The sequence below is a fragment of the Capricornis sumatraensis genome, chromosome 2 (assembly GCF_032405125.1).
Source record: "Capricornis sumatraensis isolate serow.1 chromosome 2, serow.2, whole genome shotgun sequence".
Lineage (NCBI taxonomy): Eukaryota > Metazoa > Chordata > Mammalia > Artiodactyla > Bovidae > Capricornis > Capricornis sumatraensis.
In genome coordinates this window covers 21,029,741-21,048,955 of record NC_091070.1, presented here as the reverse complement: position 1 = coordinate 21,048,955, position 19,215 = coordinate 21,029,741, and the positions used below count along the sequence as shown (strand labels likewise).

Genomic DNA, 19,215 nt, shown 5'->3' with positions numbered 1-19,215 from the left:
GAGCTAACCCTCAGGCTCCCTTAAGGCAGTCCTTTCTGCTAGTGGGGACTGATTTCTGAGGCCTTCAGGGAGGTGCTGTGCGGAACTGCATCCAATCCGGGCTAAGCAGATTAGTTCCCTCCCAGGGAAAGGTTTCTGGACAGCTGAGCAGGGCAGCTCCCTGGGCAGTGGTGGGGGGCTGTCATTACAAGGCCCAGACAGGACATAATGACATGCTCCCTGGAGGGAGCTCCTAATTGAATTACAGGGTGTCTCCTGAGCATCAAAGGCAGCCTGTGCTCAGAGGTAGCCGAACAGTCCAGGAGCAGACCTTCTGTGGAGCTGGTGCTGGGAGGGGTGGGGCTTGGGAGGAGCTGGGATGCCTGAAGTAGAGAGGGCTCTGGGGAATCTTGGTGGTCTTGCAGACCCTGGGAGAGAAGAGGAGGAAGGCACAGAGAGTGGGGGATGGTGGGCATCCCTGGAGCTCATACCTGAGAAGTGTGTTCAAATCCCGTATCTCCCCAGCTGTTGCAACCAGGAGGTGGTAGAGAGCCAGAGGACCAGGCCTCCGTTCATTCACTCATTCATTTAACAAGCATCTTTTGTGCTCCTAGAATGTGTGATGAAAGAGAACCAAGTGCTGCTCTGATCTGAGGACGCAGCCTGCTGTGGGACCATTCACTCCTGAAGTCAACTTCTACTTTTATCTACGCATGCCCCACAAGCCGCAGCCAACCAGCCCTTCTTCCTAACAAGTTCTTCTAAGTGGACTAGAGGAGGAGGTGTGCAAGTCACCTTTACTGACTCCAAACTGAATCACGACAAAAGGAGACTTCCCTGGTGGTCGAGTGGTTAAGAATCCACCTTGCAAGGCAGGGGATGTGGGTTCAATTCCTATTTGGGGAACTAAGACCCCACATACTCAGAGCAACTGAACCCATGTGCCACAACTAGAAAGCTTGCGAGCTGCAGCTGCTGAACCCCACGTGCTCTGGAGTCTGCAGGCGACAACTACCAAGCCCACGCGCCACAAGTGCTGAGCCGGAGCGTCACATCTAGAGCATCCCCGCATCGCAAGGAGAGATCCCGTGTGCTGCCACTAAGGCCCGACATTGCCAAATAAGTAATAATAATGATAAATGGTGACAAAAGGAGGAGTCCCTGTGTGGCTGAGGCTCAGGGGCCCCTCTTTCATAGCAATGCTCACAGGCCCTCCCTTTCCCCGCCCGCCTGGGGACTCCCTGAAGACAGGGGTGGCGCCTCTTCTCAGTGCTCAGCTCACTGTATGAGCTCCATGAACGTCTGCTGACTGTACCCTGAGAGACTGGCTCCTCCTCCCCACCTCCTCTCTGGAGGGAGGGCTCTCGTAGGTTCTCTGAGGGCTGCGAGCTCTCTGACTATCCTCCTCCTCTAACCCTTTGACCCAGACACCAGGGTCACAACCTCAAAGGGGGCCCCCTCAATCTGAACACATGTGCCTGAGTCAGCCTTGCCTGCAGCAAGCCAAGGCGTCAGCTGCGTATATTCCTGATGGTTAAGTGGACAGACAAGGATCCCTTGTGTACCCGCCCGGGCAAGGGTGGGTCTGAGACAACAGCTAAGAGCGATGAGTCCAGATTTCTGAGCTGGGCATTAAGGAGTCTATTTGGCCCTTCCCAAATTCCCTGGGCCCAGTTGTCCCTGAATTAAAGGACAGCCACCTCTTGCTGTTAAGGAAGAGATGTCCTCTTAACTCTTTCTATATGAGAATAAAGTCTGCTGCTTCAACTTCCTGACCTTATTCTGATGCTAAACTATGTAACGTAGTTGAAAGAATGTGATTTATAAGCAGAAGATCTAGGTTGGGACACTGACCCTTAAACGCTTTGTGTCCTAAGGTAAATTAACTTTTCTTAAATTCAGTTAACTCATCCGAAGAAATTGATAATATTAAAAGTGCAATTTTTATTTCTCTATAAATATTATGTCTTATTATGTAAAAACATAACAGCCACAACAGTAATCTTTCCCAAAGGTCTAAACAATGCAGAAGCCTAGAAAATCAACACTGTGTCCTATATTCTGATATATTCTCCAGCATATTCCAATCTCCCCAGGGGATCACCCTCTTCAAAACAACTTTAAACAATTAGTGCCTAATATTTTCAAAGTATTTTATATCGATTTGTTCCTTTGAAAGTGAGTTCGTGGCTGTGTTCATTGTACTCTCTCCCCAGTCCTCAAAATAGAAAGTATATATTCTTCCAACAGTCCATGGGTTAACTAAAATACCATTTCTGTCTACTTTGGCTAGAACTGTATTAACTCATTGTTGTGACACTAGTTAACTTTTGCTGTAGTTTATGGAAAAAAGATGGAAATTTAATTAATTTTCAGCTAAGAATCTTGTAAAACCTGGGGTCCCACAAGGAGAGGTAGATAATTAAAATGACCTGTTATGGGAAGCTGGCTGGGAACCACGGTCTGGTTTACAAAGCCCACTATGTTAGCAAGGACTCTGGAAGATTCTGGTCTGATAAGGTTACCTGCATCATGGGTCCAGTGGGGATTTAAGTCCCTGTGGATTCAGGGGGAAGAAGAGAGCGATTCACGGAGGTTTTCCCCTAGGGCTGGCCCAGTATTGGAGAGATGGTGACAACTTCATGCTAATGCACCTCAGTGAAATGGAGACTCCTACTTTATCCCATGAAGCTCCTCCCATCTCTCATCCCAGGACTAGAGTTGGCAGATATTTGGCTTTTCTTCTCACATCCACAGCTGAGTCCAGACACAGCCTCAAAAATCCTTTCCAAGATGGCTCCCTGGACAGCCACGACGGACTGACCGGAACTGACCCAGAAAAGAGTCCTATGTTACACCCAGCCATGAGCCCTGGGGCATGGGCACCTGACAGAGCTGCACTCTGTGCCACCTGGAGATGAGAATGCAGTGGCTTCCGGGGAGTTCCTGGAGAGGCATCAAGTTACAGCTGCAAAGGTAAGGGGGTGGGGGTGCCCGCTGGCTTGTGCTAAGTCCAGCAGACCAGCTGTCTAGCCCAGGAGGGCAGGACGGGAGAGGCTGTCATTCTACCCGTGGCGGGGATGCTTTCTGTCCCGGTAGGGAATACAGGCTGCTCTGGAAACCGAAACCCAGGAAGAGGCTGGGACAGTGACTCAGGACCCAAACTGAGGGCACCTGAAAATGACGGCAGAGTGTCTTCTGACGCTCGTCTCCCGGAGACGCCGGACCAGAAAAGGGCAAAGGGGGATGAACGACCCCGGTGGCCTGCAGCCTTGTGCCACTGAGCATCACCCGCTAGGAATGCTTTCTGTTGATCTGGGCAGAAGCCAGTTTAATTTCAGCTGCCGAGTCTGTGGTCGGCTGGATGGCTATAGTAGTGCTGAGGGCTCCAGAGGTGGCTGTTTCTCCTGTTCTCCAGCCTACCATGCCAGCGCTCATCACTGTAAAATCAGCACTCTCTCAGGGGTACGGCTGGAGAAGGCAATGGCACCCCACTCCAGTACTCTTGCCTGGAAAATCCCATGGATAGAGGACCCTGGTAGGCTGCAGTCCATGGGGTTGATAAGAGTCGGACGTGACTGAGAGACTTCACTTTTCACTTTCATGCATTGGAGAAGGAAATGGCAACCCACTCCAGGGTTCTTGCCTGGAGAACCCCAGGGACGGGGGAGCCTGGTGGGCTGCCATCTATGGGGTCGCACAGAGTAGGACACGACTGAAGTGATTTAGCAGCAGCAGGAGGGGTACGGCAAGCCTTACATACTGTGTCAGTTTTGAGGTGACAGAAGACTGTTTTGCCTAGGACTTCTTCCTAAGTGACACTGTCCACCACTTAGAGACACAGTTGCTTAGTTAGCTCACCATCGAGACCCCTGGGCAACTTCATTTTCCCACCCCACCATCCAACTATGGCAGATTAAGCATCAAGTTGGGGATGGACGGAAACATGACTTAACCCAGGGTAATCAATATCTGTCTGGCCAGTGGCCTTTGATAAAGTTAAGTTGAGCGGTGGGGAAGGGTGGAGGTGGGGGAGGGAAACAGCAGAGTCCCTCCCTTGAGAATCAGAGGTAGAAGAATAGAAAGATCTTTTCAGGTAGGAAATAGGGCTGTTGGGCTGTAAGGTTTCATTGAAGCAATAAGGGAAAAGACCACAGAGAGGGCAGAGATGTCAGGAGACAGAGACCATGTGGCTGAGAGGGAGCGTGTTAGACAGAGAAGGTGGTCCCTAAGGCTCTGATGCCTTTCTGATACCAGTTCCAGCCTATGCTGGATCCTTACAATTCAAGCTTCTAGTCTTAAAAGTCAAATACTATGTGGTGAAGGGAAAAAAAAAAAAAGAGCACCAGAGTGAGTGGTCTGTTTCCTGGGAGATTTCAGTCTTCTTGGTATTATCATGAGGCTAGTGCTTTCTATCCAAATGCCAGGCTTTCTTGAGGGATACCCACAGCACACTCTTGGTCACGCAAAGAAATCACAGATTAGACAGCAGACAGAAGGCGGTCCAAACACAGAAGCCAACAGCGTGAAGGAGACAGACGTGGGGAATAGAATAAGGGTAAGACGGGAGACGGGACTAAAGGGCGTGAGGAGGAAGTCACTGAGCTCAAGCAAGAGCAGCAAACATGGCCTGAGCATCAGCGGCTCCTGGAGCACAGACAGTTAAGAAAGAAGGGTGCAGCCGAGGATTTCCAGAAGAGAGAGCCCGTGCGAGAGAAAGCAGGCCAGCAAAACGGGAGGCGCAAGCAGGGAAATGGAGCGAACACACAGAGTATCCGTAGTCAGGTCCAGGGTTAGCCCTAGGGATGGTGGTATGGTACACCTTCCATGACTGCAGCTCAGAAAGAGGAGGTCAGGGGCTCAGGAGGGTCCCAAGCAGAAATCACACAGGAGACACAAGGAGGAAACCAAAAGGGAGACCAATCAAGACCAAGGGCTCTTGGATGGACCACTACAAAGAAATGGCAGAATTCATCACTTCTAATCCACAGCTTGCTCCGCAGCCATATTCTGAATGGCTGGGGAGCAAGTTGTGGACTGGAGTGGGGTGCCATTGCCTTCTCCAATATTCTGAATAGGAAGCTACTATCAAGATGTCACTCATTTTGAAAGTACCAACTAAAATATCCATGTTAAAGAGCTGTCTGCATTATAACTAACTGGTTCTTCATGAATCCTTGTCACCAAGTGGCAACTGAACTGGGCTCAGGCAAGAGCAGGTTAACCAGCCTGTGTCCATGCCATGCCGACCCTTCACTAGAAAGGGTCAGGATGCTGCCACACTGAAAACTGAACTCAAATATATACGCTCACCAAGTGATGGCTCAATTTTAGGAAAACAAATTTTTCCATAATGAATAAATTTTACTTCAACTTTATCTTCTTCTCTACTTAGCCAGATAACTTCCTATTTGTGTATGTGGCAGATGGTAGGGTGGAACTATAATTCGTATGAATGATAACGATCACATCAGCTAAAAATGTTTACCTAGTGCTTTCCTTCATGGTCTTTTAGCAAAATTTTCAAAGCACATGATTCCTACAAGATGCTTCTGGATGGTGCAGAATTTAAATAGAGGGATTTTGCTCTGTTTGTAGGTCAAGGAGTTCCCTCTCTCCAACCATTAGTTACACACTGCTCTACACTAGGACTTCTGATTGGATCTGGAAGCACAGGTTAGTTTATCTTCTAAAAGGACAAGAAAATAACACCTTGAATAAACTGAAGACTGTACCACTGAAGTCTACTCCATTTCTAGTGGAGTTGATGGGGGCATAGCCCAAGGATGGGGAAGGAATGAGTGCTCATATACAATCCAAACACACCTGAAAAGTTGATGAAAGTTGGACGACAAGGAAGAGTCCTCCCCACTCACCCATCTCACTTTGCCCAAGTATCCCTTTCTATCACGCTTGTGACTGAATGAGAAAACTTTGACCTGAAGAGCCAGAAGAGTTGAGACAAACAAAGCAAGGCCCATGGCAGGATCTTTATTGTTATTCCTTTATTTCTGCCTAAGGCCCCAACCAGCATCATTGCAAGCAATGCTCAGGGGAGCCTGCTTTGAGGCTGAGACTGTTTCATTTTCTGATTGGCTGGTCATGTGACCATCTCCAACCACAGTGTGCCTTTCTCCTCAAACCCAACCTAACATTCTCCTTGGTGGAGTCTCCAACTCTGCACACCCCGAATTTTCTCATACCAGAGGGCAGACCAAAGTGAGAAGACCCAGGGCAGGCACGCTGAATGCTCTGTCGCCTATGGTCCCTGACCAAGTCCAGCAGAGAGAGCGCTGCCTGATCCAGTATTGCCAAATGTTGCACCCTTAAACCCTAAAACAGATAAACCAGGAAAGCTCTGGGCTTGCTGGCGATCTTTATGGACATATGAGGTTTAAGTATATTTGGCGTGCTTTATGGATCCTGAAGTTGGAATATGTCACTCTCTGACATATTCTTGGGCAATTTTAGTAATTAAGAAAAAGAAACAAAAATTTACCAAAACCTGGGGCCTTTCTGGGCGCAACATCCAAAGCTTCTGCTGAAGAGTCCACATAGCCTCTAATCATTCCCTTGTGCCCCAAAGAGAGGCAACCGTAGTTGAACAACCCTATTTGAAATGTTCCACTATTCTGTTAAACCCCCCTCCCCCATTTAACAATTCGCTTAAACACGGATTTCTTTCTTCAGGATCACTCTGAATCAAGCACATAGCTCCACTGTGAGTTCCATGAAGCCATGGTTCTGGGGATGGACTGTTTACCTACAACTACAAAGAGAGCTTGTTACTGGAAATCAGCACTGCAGGCTGAAGAAAGGAGAAAGAAAAGGATTCCAGCTAAGGGGGAAATACCTCCACCTCCATTGCACTTCCTTCCACCCGCGCTAAGCGTGCAGCTTCTGGTTCTTCTCAAGTGCAGAAAGGACATTCTAGAAACAAATGGTCCTCCTCTATGCATGCGTGCGTGCTAAGTCACTTCAGTCGTATCCAACTCTTGGCGACTCTGTGGACTGTAGCCCGACAGGCTCCTCTGGGGATTCTCGAGGCAAGAATGCTGGAGTGGGTTGCCATACCCTCCTCCAGGGGATCTTCCCAATCCAGGGATTGAACCCACATCTCTTATGTCTCCTGCATTGGCAGGAGGGTTCTTTACCACTAGTGCTACCTGGGAAGCCCCTTATCTTCCTCTGTGACCAGATAAAAATTATCCTATTACTCTGCTGAGCCAAAGAAAAAGCAAAAACCTGACTGTGTTTAGTCAAGTTGGAGAATGTGAAAATTGTGTCCTGAGTAACTCCTTATTTGTATAGGTTTTCATGGGAAGATGCCTTTGGCTAAAACTTTACAGAGAAAGCACCCCTGGAAGAGAATGGCCTGTATCATTCTGAAAAAAAATACTGCACTATTTCATGGAACAAGGTCCAGCGTAAGGTTAACCATCACCAAGAGATGTCTCAGCTACACTGTCACTTTTTTCAGCAAGAGATCACTAAGATAAACCTTCTAAAATTTTTTTCTATGAGTTCAATATTTTCCTTCCTGAACAGTTTCAAGGTGAACCAAAAGATTAAAAATAGTCCATAATATATTATTATTCTTAGTTAAGGCATTACTCACAAAAACACTGCTGGATGTGTCCTTCCAGGGCATCTTTCACCCATGAATTTTCATATTCTTTCCAAAGATAACATTTTGATGGATAAAAATAAAATGGAAAAGTCCAAAAGGGGAGGGGGAGACATTAAATCAGTGGCATCCAGAAAAGTCCTTTCTAAAGTCTAACTTTCTATCATATCTACCTCTGCGATCTTGGACAAGTCGCTTTGCATCTCAGATTCTCATATTTCATAACTTGTAAAACTGGGAGGACAGATACCTTCCAGTTTCAACATTCTATATTTGCTTAGGAAATGTGTGGTACAGCTTACACTCCATTCTTTGAAGGAGGCCCACGCTATTTAATTATAGTAGATCTTGCTATTTGCATATTTGACATCTGAGTCTTTGGCTATTCCCAGAGACCCCAAAGGTCAATGAGCTGTAATAATCTTATTTTTGCAGAGGTGCTCTGTGCGCCTGGTATACAGGAGTGAGTCACGTGTTCAGTGAGTGAGATTAATGTGCAGGAGGCTTGGAGGCCATAATCCCTAGGATGAGCTACACAGTCACAAACTACCAGGATTCTTTCAGACCACAAAGATGTCAGTAGTATCCTTCTCAATGGCAACTTGCTCCAGTACTCTTGCCTGGAAAATCCCATGGATGGAGGAGCCTGGCAGGCTGCAGTTCATGGGGTTGCTGTGAGTTGGATATGACTGAGCGACTTCACTTTCACTTTTTACTTTCATGCATTGGAGAAGGAAATGGCAACCCACTCCAGTACTCTTGCCTGGAGAACCCCAGGGATGGGGAGCCTGGTTGGCTGCCGTCTATGGGGCCGCACAGAGTCGGACCTGACTGAAGCGACCTAGCAGCAGTAGCATCCTTCTCAAATATCATGAGTTTATTGTAACGTGGGTTTAAAGTAATCATGTACCCACCCCCACCCTTCACCTACTTCACTACTACATCTTTGATGAAGGTGACTTTAAAACTTTAGTGGTGTCATGCACAGAAGGAGAAGCTTTCATTCCCCTTTTATTGAGCTAACCTCAAACTATACTTCTCCCACCTGTTTTGATTTGTCTGTATACCTTGTATCCTCTCCACTGGAGAATAAGATCCTTGGGAGTTAAAATGCCACCTCATCTTAGTCACTTACTTCTCTCCAGTACTAGTAATGTACCTAGGATGTAGCAGATATTTAATAAATGTCTGTTGAGTGACTGAGCACTTTTGATGCACTTAGGCACTGTGCTAAGGTGCATTTTCTTACTATCTGTATGTAGTACTAATCATAATCTCGAAGGATAGGTATTATTGTTCCTATCATTGCAACAAAATCGCTGGGACTCCGAAGCTGAAATGACTTGTTAAAGTTACACAGCTGCTGCGCGATTGATTCACACCTGTTTGTCAGACACCAGAGTGTTTTTCCATCCTAGGACACGTTTGCAGAAGTAAAGCATAAAGCCAAATGCATGAATTCATGGACCTCATATTGCTGGTGGAGCATAGGCCTGGCTTCGTTCTGCAGATTCAGAGCATTATGGTGAGGGCAAAAGCAACAGTGCCACTGGGCTTGGTGGGGAAGTAGAAAGTGAAATTGTTCCAGGCATCACACAGCTCTGTCCAAGTCCCCCGAAGGTTCCAATCTCAGGGCTCAGACTGTTCCCACAGTTAGCAGGGTCTCAGGATAAGAGCTAGACTCGAGCCAAGATGGAGCTGAACACTGGACTGGAAAGCAAGCATTCACGATCCAGTCATGCAACTCATCTGAAGAGCCACTTTCCTTCCTAAGCTTCACGGTTTAGAGCCTTTCAGCTCTGCTTCTGGGAACCAGAAGCATTTGGAGCTTGTTAGAAATGAAGAATCTCAAGCCCTGCTTTAGATATTGGAAGTCATAATCTGCATTTTAGCAAGATGCCTGGCTGGTTCACAAGCACATTAAAATTTGAGGAACACTACTCTAGAATGTCTAGATGATATTCTAAGGTCCTTTCTCGCTCCAATATTTTATGAGTTTAGATTAGTAACCTTCATGGTAACCAAAAAACTAGCATGCTTATTAATTAGGGTGACACAGAAAATCAAGTAACCTGATGACCTCAGTGGTGCCTTCTGAAGAATAGTGTTAATTCATCAGTATTACTATTAATGAGCTTGTTTACCGAGTACATATCATGCACAGGGGACACTGCATGTATATAACATGTACATAACATGTACAGGGATACAATATCATGAATCATTCTAATAGATCTGCTAGAGTGACATTATGATCTCCTTTTCATCAATGGGGAAAAAAACCTCATAAATTAATAAAATTTCCCCAGTGTGGTTAAATCAGTACTAGAGCCAGAATCCTAATCCACAGAGTACTATACTTAGAGCCCACGGTTTTCTTGCTGTATCATACTGTCTCTAGCTGTAAAATTACAATTTCAAGTATCAAAAGTAGGCCTCCTTTTGTGAGAATAGATTAGCAGGTTTTGGACTCATTCTTCTGCAGTGAAAAAGGCCAAGAGGGTAGTCTAAATTCTACTGATGTCTAAAAAAATAATGCAAAGGACAAGACGGGAAACCTTAGAATACCTGGGCCAGCATCTCAAACGTGTATAAGTTCATACATATTTATAACCAATATTACCCAGAAGTGATCATTCATGAGGCTCATTTACACCAAGACAGTAATCAAGCTGAAAACATACATAGGTTTGAGGAAGGTTTAGTCATATTTGGAGATCCCAGGTGCACAGCTGATTACTAATGAGGTTAAGAAATTGGGATCCCAACTTCTGATCTCTCAAAACACTACTCTTCGGTGCCTTCAGCAGATTGGTACTGAATGGGAGGGACCACGAGGCTCTCCAGTTATGGCCAATGCTGATGTCATCTAATGCCTGACAGTAATTTATCTACTGACATTGCCATAAATACGCATGAAATTTCATGGGGGTTTTCCTCGCCGTGAGGGCCTTCATTTGTACGTATAAGCATCTTCCCCAGAGCATACTGAAAGGCAGAGTATTCTCTAGAAAGGCACAGGTTTTTATTAATGCTAACAAGAGATTATCCTTTCCCACAAAATGACTAAACAGGGCTCTAATAAATCAATCTGTCAATGGCTATTTCCTTTCACGGGACAGTATCCCCCTGTTCCATCTGGCTGGTGCAGGTTATGACCTACACTGAGCGCCTATGTCTATAGTTCAGAAGATCCTAGAGCTGGGAGGAACTGCAAAAAAGAGCCCACCTCGAGGCAAGGAACGTATTGCTATTCCCACTTTAGAGATGAGAGCTTTCATTTCCCATTGAAAGTGTTTTGAGCAGGTTCTTGGAGCAGTTTGACATCTCCCACTTCCTACGTGTGTCCCTTTGGTTCCTCCGATATTCCCCTGCTAGTGCTTATTGCTTCTGGATGTGAGCAGCAGTCCTGAGACAAGGTTCCCCTTTCTCATCTCCTTCCTTCTTGGCAACCCTGGCAAGTCTGGTCTCCTGGGCAGAGTCAGTCTGCTTTGTTCTTTAGAGATATCCATCTGAGAATAGGAGAGAACACCCAGTACAGATGTTTCAATGCAGAGAGGCCTCAGAGTGACAGAGGCAATAGAAACATAAGACCCACAGGGTCTGAAGGGCTAAATGGGCCAGTGACCTGAGCAGTGTTTTAGAACTCTGGACTGTGAAAAGAGATGACCACACAGAAGATGTCTTTTTTCCCACAATTCCTAAGAGGCTTCTCCTCCACTGCTTATCCAGATTCTGGAGCGTAGACCTGTGACTAAAGACTAGTGGCCGCTGCCCTGGGAGCTCTGCTTCTCTAAGATACCTCCAGGACTCAAGCCATATTGATTCATTTCACCTAGACTGGGCAAGCCTCACACCATAAAATAAGCCTATTGATGCTTAAAGAGACTGCCAAGTTTCAATCAATTTTGCAATTTCCAAATGAAGGAGAGGTGCCTGAAATCTGCTTATATAATACAACTGCATTATGGTACTGGAAAAGCATAAGCCAATGCCACTCACGTTCTTGAGGATGTCCAGCTTGGACTATCATCACTGATTCAGAATGGAAAGGACTGCCTTCAAAGCTCATGTAAGCCCTTGGCCTGAGAAGAGAAGGAAGGAGAGGCCCAAGCAGTCTCCTAGATCTTGCTTCATCACAAGACTCTCCCCAAATCTGATAGCAGAACTTCCATCATCCCACACCCCCACCAGCTATCATTTTGAGTTTCACTGGACAAAATGTTCTTAGGTCCTGTGCGCTTAGATCCTGCCATGGTATTCCTTGCCCGAAAACAATTTAAAGAGAGAAAACTGAAGGAGATTTTGGGAGCAGAACCTGGCAGGAGTGTCTGCTGATCTTGCATACCTGTGATGGAACCAAAGTTTGACATTAACATGAGTACAAGGGAAAGTTTTAAAGCATGGGGCAAGAGAGAAGGGGGTGAAAGGGATGGAGGCAGATGGACTATGGAAGGGTTACTTACACGGTTTCATCATTCTTGAACTCCAACTCCCCATATATGTCTTCAAAATCCTCACCACCACCCTTGGCGGTCCCTTCTACTGTCCTAAAGGGGACGATGACTGTACCCCGGGCACCTGATGTCCGCAGAACCTTGACCTCCATGACACCAATGCTTTCACTGACATGAATAGTGTCACATTCAAAAGTGAAGATGCCCGCGTGGTCATCATCCAAGATGGTGACTGTGGCCACACAAGGGGACACCAGGACAGCCCGAGGCAAGGGAAGACTATTGCATACTCTGGGAGGCATCCCCTCCTCGGGCTGCTCCTCCTCCATGCGAACGTTGCTCAGCCTCACAAAGAAGTGTTCATCCTCCTCAAAAATGTCATCATCGATGATGCCCACAGAGAACTCCTTCTGGGTCTCTCCGGGCTTTAGAACCACAGTGCCCTCTGTGAACTCATAGTCAGCCCCTGCATTGGCAGAACCATCCTCTGTTTTGTAGTCCACATACAGGGTCTTGGATGTGTCCCCGCCTTTCCTCACCACTGTCAGGAGCACAGCCCCACAGTTCTCCAGGCACTGGTAAGAGCACGGGTCAAAGAAGACCTTGGAGACAAAGTCCTCCGGCTCGTCGGCATGCACCTCGCTCATGCTGGAGGTCTTTTTGGCTTGTTCTGCTGCATGCTTCTTCAGGATATTGCCCGCGCCAGTCATCATACGGGTGGCCTGGATCCGGTAGAAGGCGCGGCTCTTCTGCTGATGGGAGAGAGCATAGTAGTTGGCCATCTCGACCAGCTGATCTAAGTCCTTCTCTGGGTGTTTTTGCTTCAGATCCTTGAGAATCCGTATCATCTCCCTGCGGGACTCATCTACTTCCTTCCCTTCCAGGGGCACCAGGTGCCCATCAAGGAAGTGGGAATTCATCATTTTCCCATCCATCTCAATGCCCTTGGGGTGGTCACCCTCGGTCTCTATGATGATTCCTCGGTGTTTATCTGTGCGGTACTTTTTGTGCATGTATTTGTAGAAGAGCAGTCGCTTATCTGCCACCCAGGCCAGAAGGACACACACTGGAAAGAAGAAGAGAGTGAGGAGGCCTTCCCAAACCTGGACCACACCAGGAGAGAAGACAGCCAGGATCATATAGAGCCAGATGTAGGCAAAGATGCTCCAAGCAGCAGTGACAAAGAAGACTCGTAGGTGCTTGATCTTGCGAGTCTCTCCATCGGGGATCACATAGACGCAGATACCAATGATAATGAACATATTGAAGGCGGCACTGCCGACAATGGTAGAAGGTCCCAGATCACCAGCAATGAACCCATGACCACATACCTCAATTAAAGACAGGAGGATCTCAGGAGCAGAGGAACCCAGGGCCATAAGGGTCAGGTTGGAGACAGTTTCGTTCCAGACCCTAATGGTGGTTGTGCTGGTCTCTCCATTGGGCTTTTTGATAGTCACCTCTCTCTCTTGAGAAGTGATGACTTCAATAGATGCCATGAAGCGATCAGCAATGATGGACACCCCGAGGAACATGTATATCAGGGCCACAAAATAGACAATGACCCTGGCAATCTTGTCTCCAAGGGAAGGGTTCTCTGGGTACCAGATTGGCAGGATGACACCCTCCTTGCAGTCCGATGACCCTGTACAGGACTCATTGTTCTGCCCTGTGCTGGGCACATCCCCTGAGCCGCCAGCCTCTGCCCGAAGACCATTCAGGAAGAGCACAAAGGTAATCAGCCCAAAATGGAGGAAGGCAGAGGTGAGAGGCTGCAACCTTAACCACGCCATACACAAGACTTAGCCGCCGGCTTCCGCTGCAGCACCAATGGTCCTCCTGACAGGCCAGAGACCTAGAAGAGATCAGAGAGGCAGAAAAAGGCATGAAGAAAAGGAGAACAGTTTAGGGGAGAATGGATACCTGTATATGTATGGCTGAGTCCCTTCGCTGTTCACCTGAAACTATCACAACATTATTAGTCAGCTATACCCCCAATAAAAAATAAAAAGTTTTTTTTTTAAAAAAAGGAGGACAACAAATGGCAGGTTCCCACCAATAAAAACTGATGCTTCATCTTGAGTGACATATTGTACTAACATATGGGGCAGTCTCTCACTTGGAAAAATAGATGTCACTGGGAGGCTCAAATAGCTGCTCTGTCCTTAGGACCATCTGGTAGAGTCAGTAGAAAAATGGCTTAAAATAGCTGGGAATATTGGTAATGGAAATTTAACTGATACCCCTTTAGTCTTGCCTCCCAACCCTTTTGTTATCTGTGAGAGTTCTCAAGAATTAACTTAAAATTGGCCAAGTATTACAGGAATCTTCATCCCCACTTCTACTGTTTCTAGGGTTTTCAGCCTTCCTTGCCACACTGTCATCATATGCAAGAATCTTGCAAAACATAAGTTTATAGGAGTACATGCTGAATTGAACTGTTATCCTGGACTACTTTCCTGCAAATGGAACACCTTGCTTTGTGTGCAGTTGAGCCCAGTTGGGAAAAACTCCTTCCCCAGATGAAAATTTAGGGAGGCAAGTTGTCATTCTGAGATTGCTTGAGAAATCAAGAGAATTGATTCTGTAGTGAATACTACCTGTCATGTAGCTAAACCGAAGCCCTGTAAGTGGTGCCCAAGGCCCAGTCCATAGCAGTCCTTAGCCCTCCAGCAAGACAGGCTTATGAAAGAGTTTAGGCATCCAGTTGCAGGAAGATGAAGATCAGTCAGCCACTCTAACTTGAAACCCAAACACCACAAGGGCCAAGTGGTAGGAAGCACTATAAACAACATGCAAGTGACTCTAAATAAGTTTTTTTAATCTGTAGGCAAGATTTCAGGGTGAAATTCAGCCTCCTCTGCTGACCTCAAGACACTAAAAGGTAAGCATGAGTTCAGAAGAATGGAAGAAATTCAGCTGAAACTGCAGTTATCTTTCTACTCATTGCCTCATTCAGATGGAATGAGACTGCAAATAACCATTCAATACCGTAAAGAAAAACAACTTGCCCATGTTTCCACCTCTGTTACAAGCATGTAGGAATACTGTTAGTAATGGAAGAATGCTGCTACTCTCTACTTGCTCCTCCTCCTTCTCTGCTGTTTCCTATCTCAGAAAATAGCACTTCCATCCACCCAGTTTCTCAGCCTGGAAACCGCTGCCTGTTTGCAAGCCTTTCTCTCTCCAGTCCAACACAGAGTCCCATCAACTTTCCTCCCCATCTCTCTCACCACCAACACAGCCCATTACTTTTCACCTGATGAATTTACTCAGTTACCTCCTCATTGAACTCACTCCAATGCTGACCTTTCTCTATTCCATCTTCTCTTATAGCCATAGTCATCTTAAAAAGAAAAAAAAAAGCCCATGCTCCTTCTCCCCTATTTGAAGCCTTTCGGCATTTCCCCCTCACTTTCAATATAAAGACCTGCATCTTCACCATGACCTGCTGAGCCTCGTGCGAGCTACCTTCTTCCTCGTCCCCCTCATCTCTTGCCACTGTCCCTCTCACTGCATTTCTGCAGTGATGGCCTTTACATCAGGTCCTGGAGTACACCATCTTATTCTCCATCTCAAGACCTTTGCCCATAACATGACCCATGACCAAAAATATCATTTCTTCTTTGCACTGCCACTCGTAACAGTGCTTTAGCTCTCAGCTTGAATGTCACTTTCTCACAAAAACTTTCCTTCACCCGAAAATGGTCCACTCCTTTCCTTTAACTTTTTTCATGGCACTTACAGAATTTTGAAATTACATATGTATTTGTGGGATTATATGATTGATGACTAACTCATCCATTAAGCTATAACAAAAAGGCAAAGACTATGTCTATTCTGTTTATCATGGTATCCTTAGTAGCTAGTTCATAGGTGCTCAGTAAATGTATGTTTTGGAATAAATAAATGTGGCCCTAGGGAAGCTTCCTCACTGCTATGGATGGAATTGTACAATCCCCCCGCCAATTCCTATGTTGAAGCCCTAATCCACGATGTGACTCTATTTGGAGATAGAACTTTTAGGAGGTAATTAAGGCTAAAAGAAGTCATAAGAGTGGAGTTCTAATCCAATAGGCTTGGTGGCAGTTAAGAAGACAAGAGAGAGCGCTCCATTTTGTGAGGACATAGGAAGAAAGCAGTCATCTGCAAGCCTGGAAGAGACCTCTTTCCAGAAGTCAAATTGTCAGTATCTTGATTTTGGAATCCCAGCCTCCTGACAAATTTCTGTTGTTTAAACCACTCAGTGTATGGTATTTTGTTATGGCAGCCTGAGCAGACTAACACACTCAGAAATCAGCCTTCTTAAAAGTCATTTTACAATCTGAATCGTAGCCATTTAGAAATAAATAGATCTCGTAGACAAATCCTCACTAGATGTTAGAGGCTACCTAGGACCTCTTTCAATTGCCAAGGCTTGTACTCAAACAGAAGTTGCCCTTGGGACACACCCTGGTGCATATGGTAATCCTGCAGGCCCTCCTCCCAAAGGGCTCTGTGGATTAACTTGGTTTTGTATTCCTCAGACGGGAGCCAACTGCTGAGGCTCATAATCCCCACTAGTCCAGGTACCAGGGGTCACCCCAGCAGGTGCTTGGGGCTTTGACCTCACTTGAGGGAAAAGAGGCTATGACATCGACTGTAGAGGAGCAGAGAGGCTGAAGGTGATCGGCATCCATATTCAAAGACTGAACATGCCCCCATAGCCTGCAATGTGCACAGAGACCCTATTCATAGGGTTAGCACTCACCTACCTGGAGAATTGTGGACAGACACGGATCTTGGCTCCTTGCCTTGACCTCTGAAAACCCAACACTTTGTGAATTCTGATAAGCCCCACGCAGGAAGAGACAGCAGGTGGGCCCAGCTGGAGCAGCTCTTTGATCAAGAGCCAACATGGTGACAGGCAGTGGCAGCTGCACAACTGGCCAAGCCCAAAGGGGTGGTCTACCCATAGGTTAGGGAAGAGGCTGGCCTGCTGCAGTCAGGGGAAACAGGGGACACTCAGGTAGTAGTGTTAACCTGATCGACGGAGGACGAGGACTCCGACTGCTCATACCCACCAGGACAATTAAGGAGGATCACGGTCTTTATTCTCCTTGGTCCCACAGACACTTGTGGCAACAGGTTTTTATGGGGACTATGCTATCACATGGTCATAATCGGAGGTCAGTTTAGAAAGACTGTTCCCTGAGACAACAGATGAACTGAACGAACAAATAAAAGAAAACAAAGCAAGACAGTGGTTAGGGATTGCCTGCACGAAGATGTTAGAACTGAAGGTGAAAAACCACCGGGGGATGCCTAGTTGTTCTCTCCAGCTCTGCCAGGAGATGGTTTCTGCCTGAGAAGTTAGAGGGAGAGGGGATGTCTCTGATGAACAAGCCAATGGTCATTTTCTGCCATAACTCCAGCCCCAGACACCGACTGAGACGGATCCCTACCTCCTGGGTGGTTCACTGCACTCCCTTAGAGACCCAACTGATCTTTGGTGTTTCCAGAAGGCTCTTAATTAGAGCCTAAGCCATACTCATGGAGGTGACCCAGCTTGAGATCCCCAGAACTGCCCAAAACAAGGAAGATATTAGGGACAGTAACTAACGCTTAAAAGCAGTTATTGTGTGCATAAAGTTCGAACGTATTATTTCATCTTCATAACAACCCTATTAGTTGTTGTTAGAGATCAGTACTATTTTAATCCCTATTTTACATTTTGGGAAACTGAGTCTTAGTTAAGTCATTTGAGTCATTTACTCAAAGTATAAAGCAAAGAAGTAGCAGAACCAGAGCTCACATAGAGATGACATAAAGCTGATGGCCCTAACCACTCCAACTTACGAGGATGTCCCAATCTGTTGCAGAACATTCACAAGCCCCAGTCAGCTTCTAGTCTTCTGTGGTCTTAGAAGCAATCTGGCTGCCCTACATACGCTCACAGGAGAGCCAACCATTTGGTTGAGTTGACTGCTCAGAGTCGGACACGACTGAAGCGACTTAGCAGCAGTAGCAGGTTTCCTGGAGGTGTCCTGGTTGCCCCAAGGCCGTCTCCCACCCAAATATTCTCCTTCCTATCAGTTTGACAAACATTAACAAGTGCCTGTGATTTGCCAGGCCTGTCCTAGAGGCCGTGGGACAAAATAAACTATGATACGGGGTTTTCCCCCCAAGGCCCTATTGAGCAGGGGTGGAGAGCTGCGCACACAGGCACTTCTACTATCATCAGTGAGGGTGTGGGCCGAATGCTGCCGAATGCAAGCAGGGCACTGAGCCAACCTGGGGATTCAGGGAGGCGTTCTGAAGGAGGTGATCCCTGAAATGAGGCTTCAAGCATGAGTGCACTTTAGTTAAAAAAAGAAGAAAAAAAGAGAGAGAGAAAAAAAAGAAAGGACATGGGAAGGGCATCTAAAGTCAAAGAGAACAGCCCAAGCAAAGATGTGGGGCAGGAAAGCCCTCTGTGTACATAGGATTACAGGCAAATCAGTGTGAGGCAGGAGGGACAGAAGATGAGGCTGGACACAGAGGGAGGACCCAATTCATGGCAAGTCTTATATGCCAGGCTGAGAAGATGGGATTTTATCCTAAAGGCAGTGAAAAGCCAATGATAGGATTTTGAACAGGAGAATGACATGGTCTGATCTGTATTCCAGAAAAACCAATTTGGCTAGATAGGTTTTAGGGTGGCTGTAACTGGGACAAAACCAAAGCAGGAAGATCAGTCAGAAATCTATTAGAAACAGAACAGATACAGACAAAGAGGGTGAGCCTAGGGTACATTCTGCCTATGATGACCCTCTGACCCCTCAGCTCAGCCCACAGCCTCTCATTTTTTTCCTGGGTTATTTTCCTAAAGCCCCCAGGGCCATCTGCAAGGTGTCTGTGTCCTCAGCAGTGGCTCCTGACATCTTTTAATATCACTGGCAAATTTAATTAAAGTCACTTCCCTCTGCTCTTCCAGATCATTAATAAAACAGAGCCACCAGGCCAGACTGAGCAAATTCTCCCTCTTGCTACGCCCTCCACTTTCTCCAATGGGAACACTCCTCCGGGTCTGTCACCAGCCTGGGTAGACGCATCCTGCTCTGCTTCTAAATCTGGGCCCCTGCACAGACGTCACAGCCAATTTACATTAAAGTTTTAGGTGCAGCCAGGCTG

General features: G+C 46.6%; 1 protein-coding gene across 5 annotated transcripts in view; it reads right to left on the bottom strand.

Annotated features, from left to right (window-relative positions):
• Positions 1 to 13,856, bottom strand: part of SLC8A3 (solute carrier family 8 member A3) — a 147,795-nt gene extending 133,939 nt beyond the window's left edge. For all 5 annotated transcript variants that reach the window (XM_068964697.1, XM_068964699.1, XM_068964698.1 and 2 more), the window contains exon 1: positions 12,073 to 13,856. In XM_068964697.1, the coding sequence (XP_068820798.1) occupies positions 12,073 to 13,856 (1,784 nt within the window). The remainder of the gene's footprint in view (positions 1 to 12,072) is intronic.
• Positions 13,857 to 19,215: the final 5,359 nt, after the last annotated feature.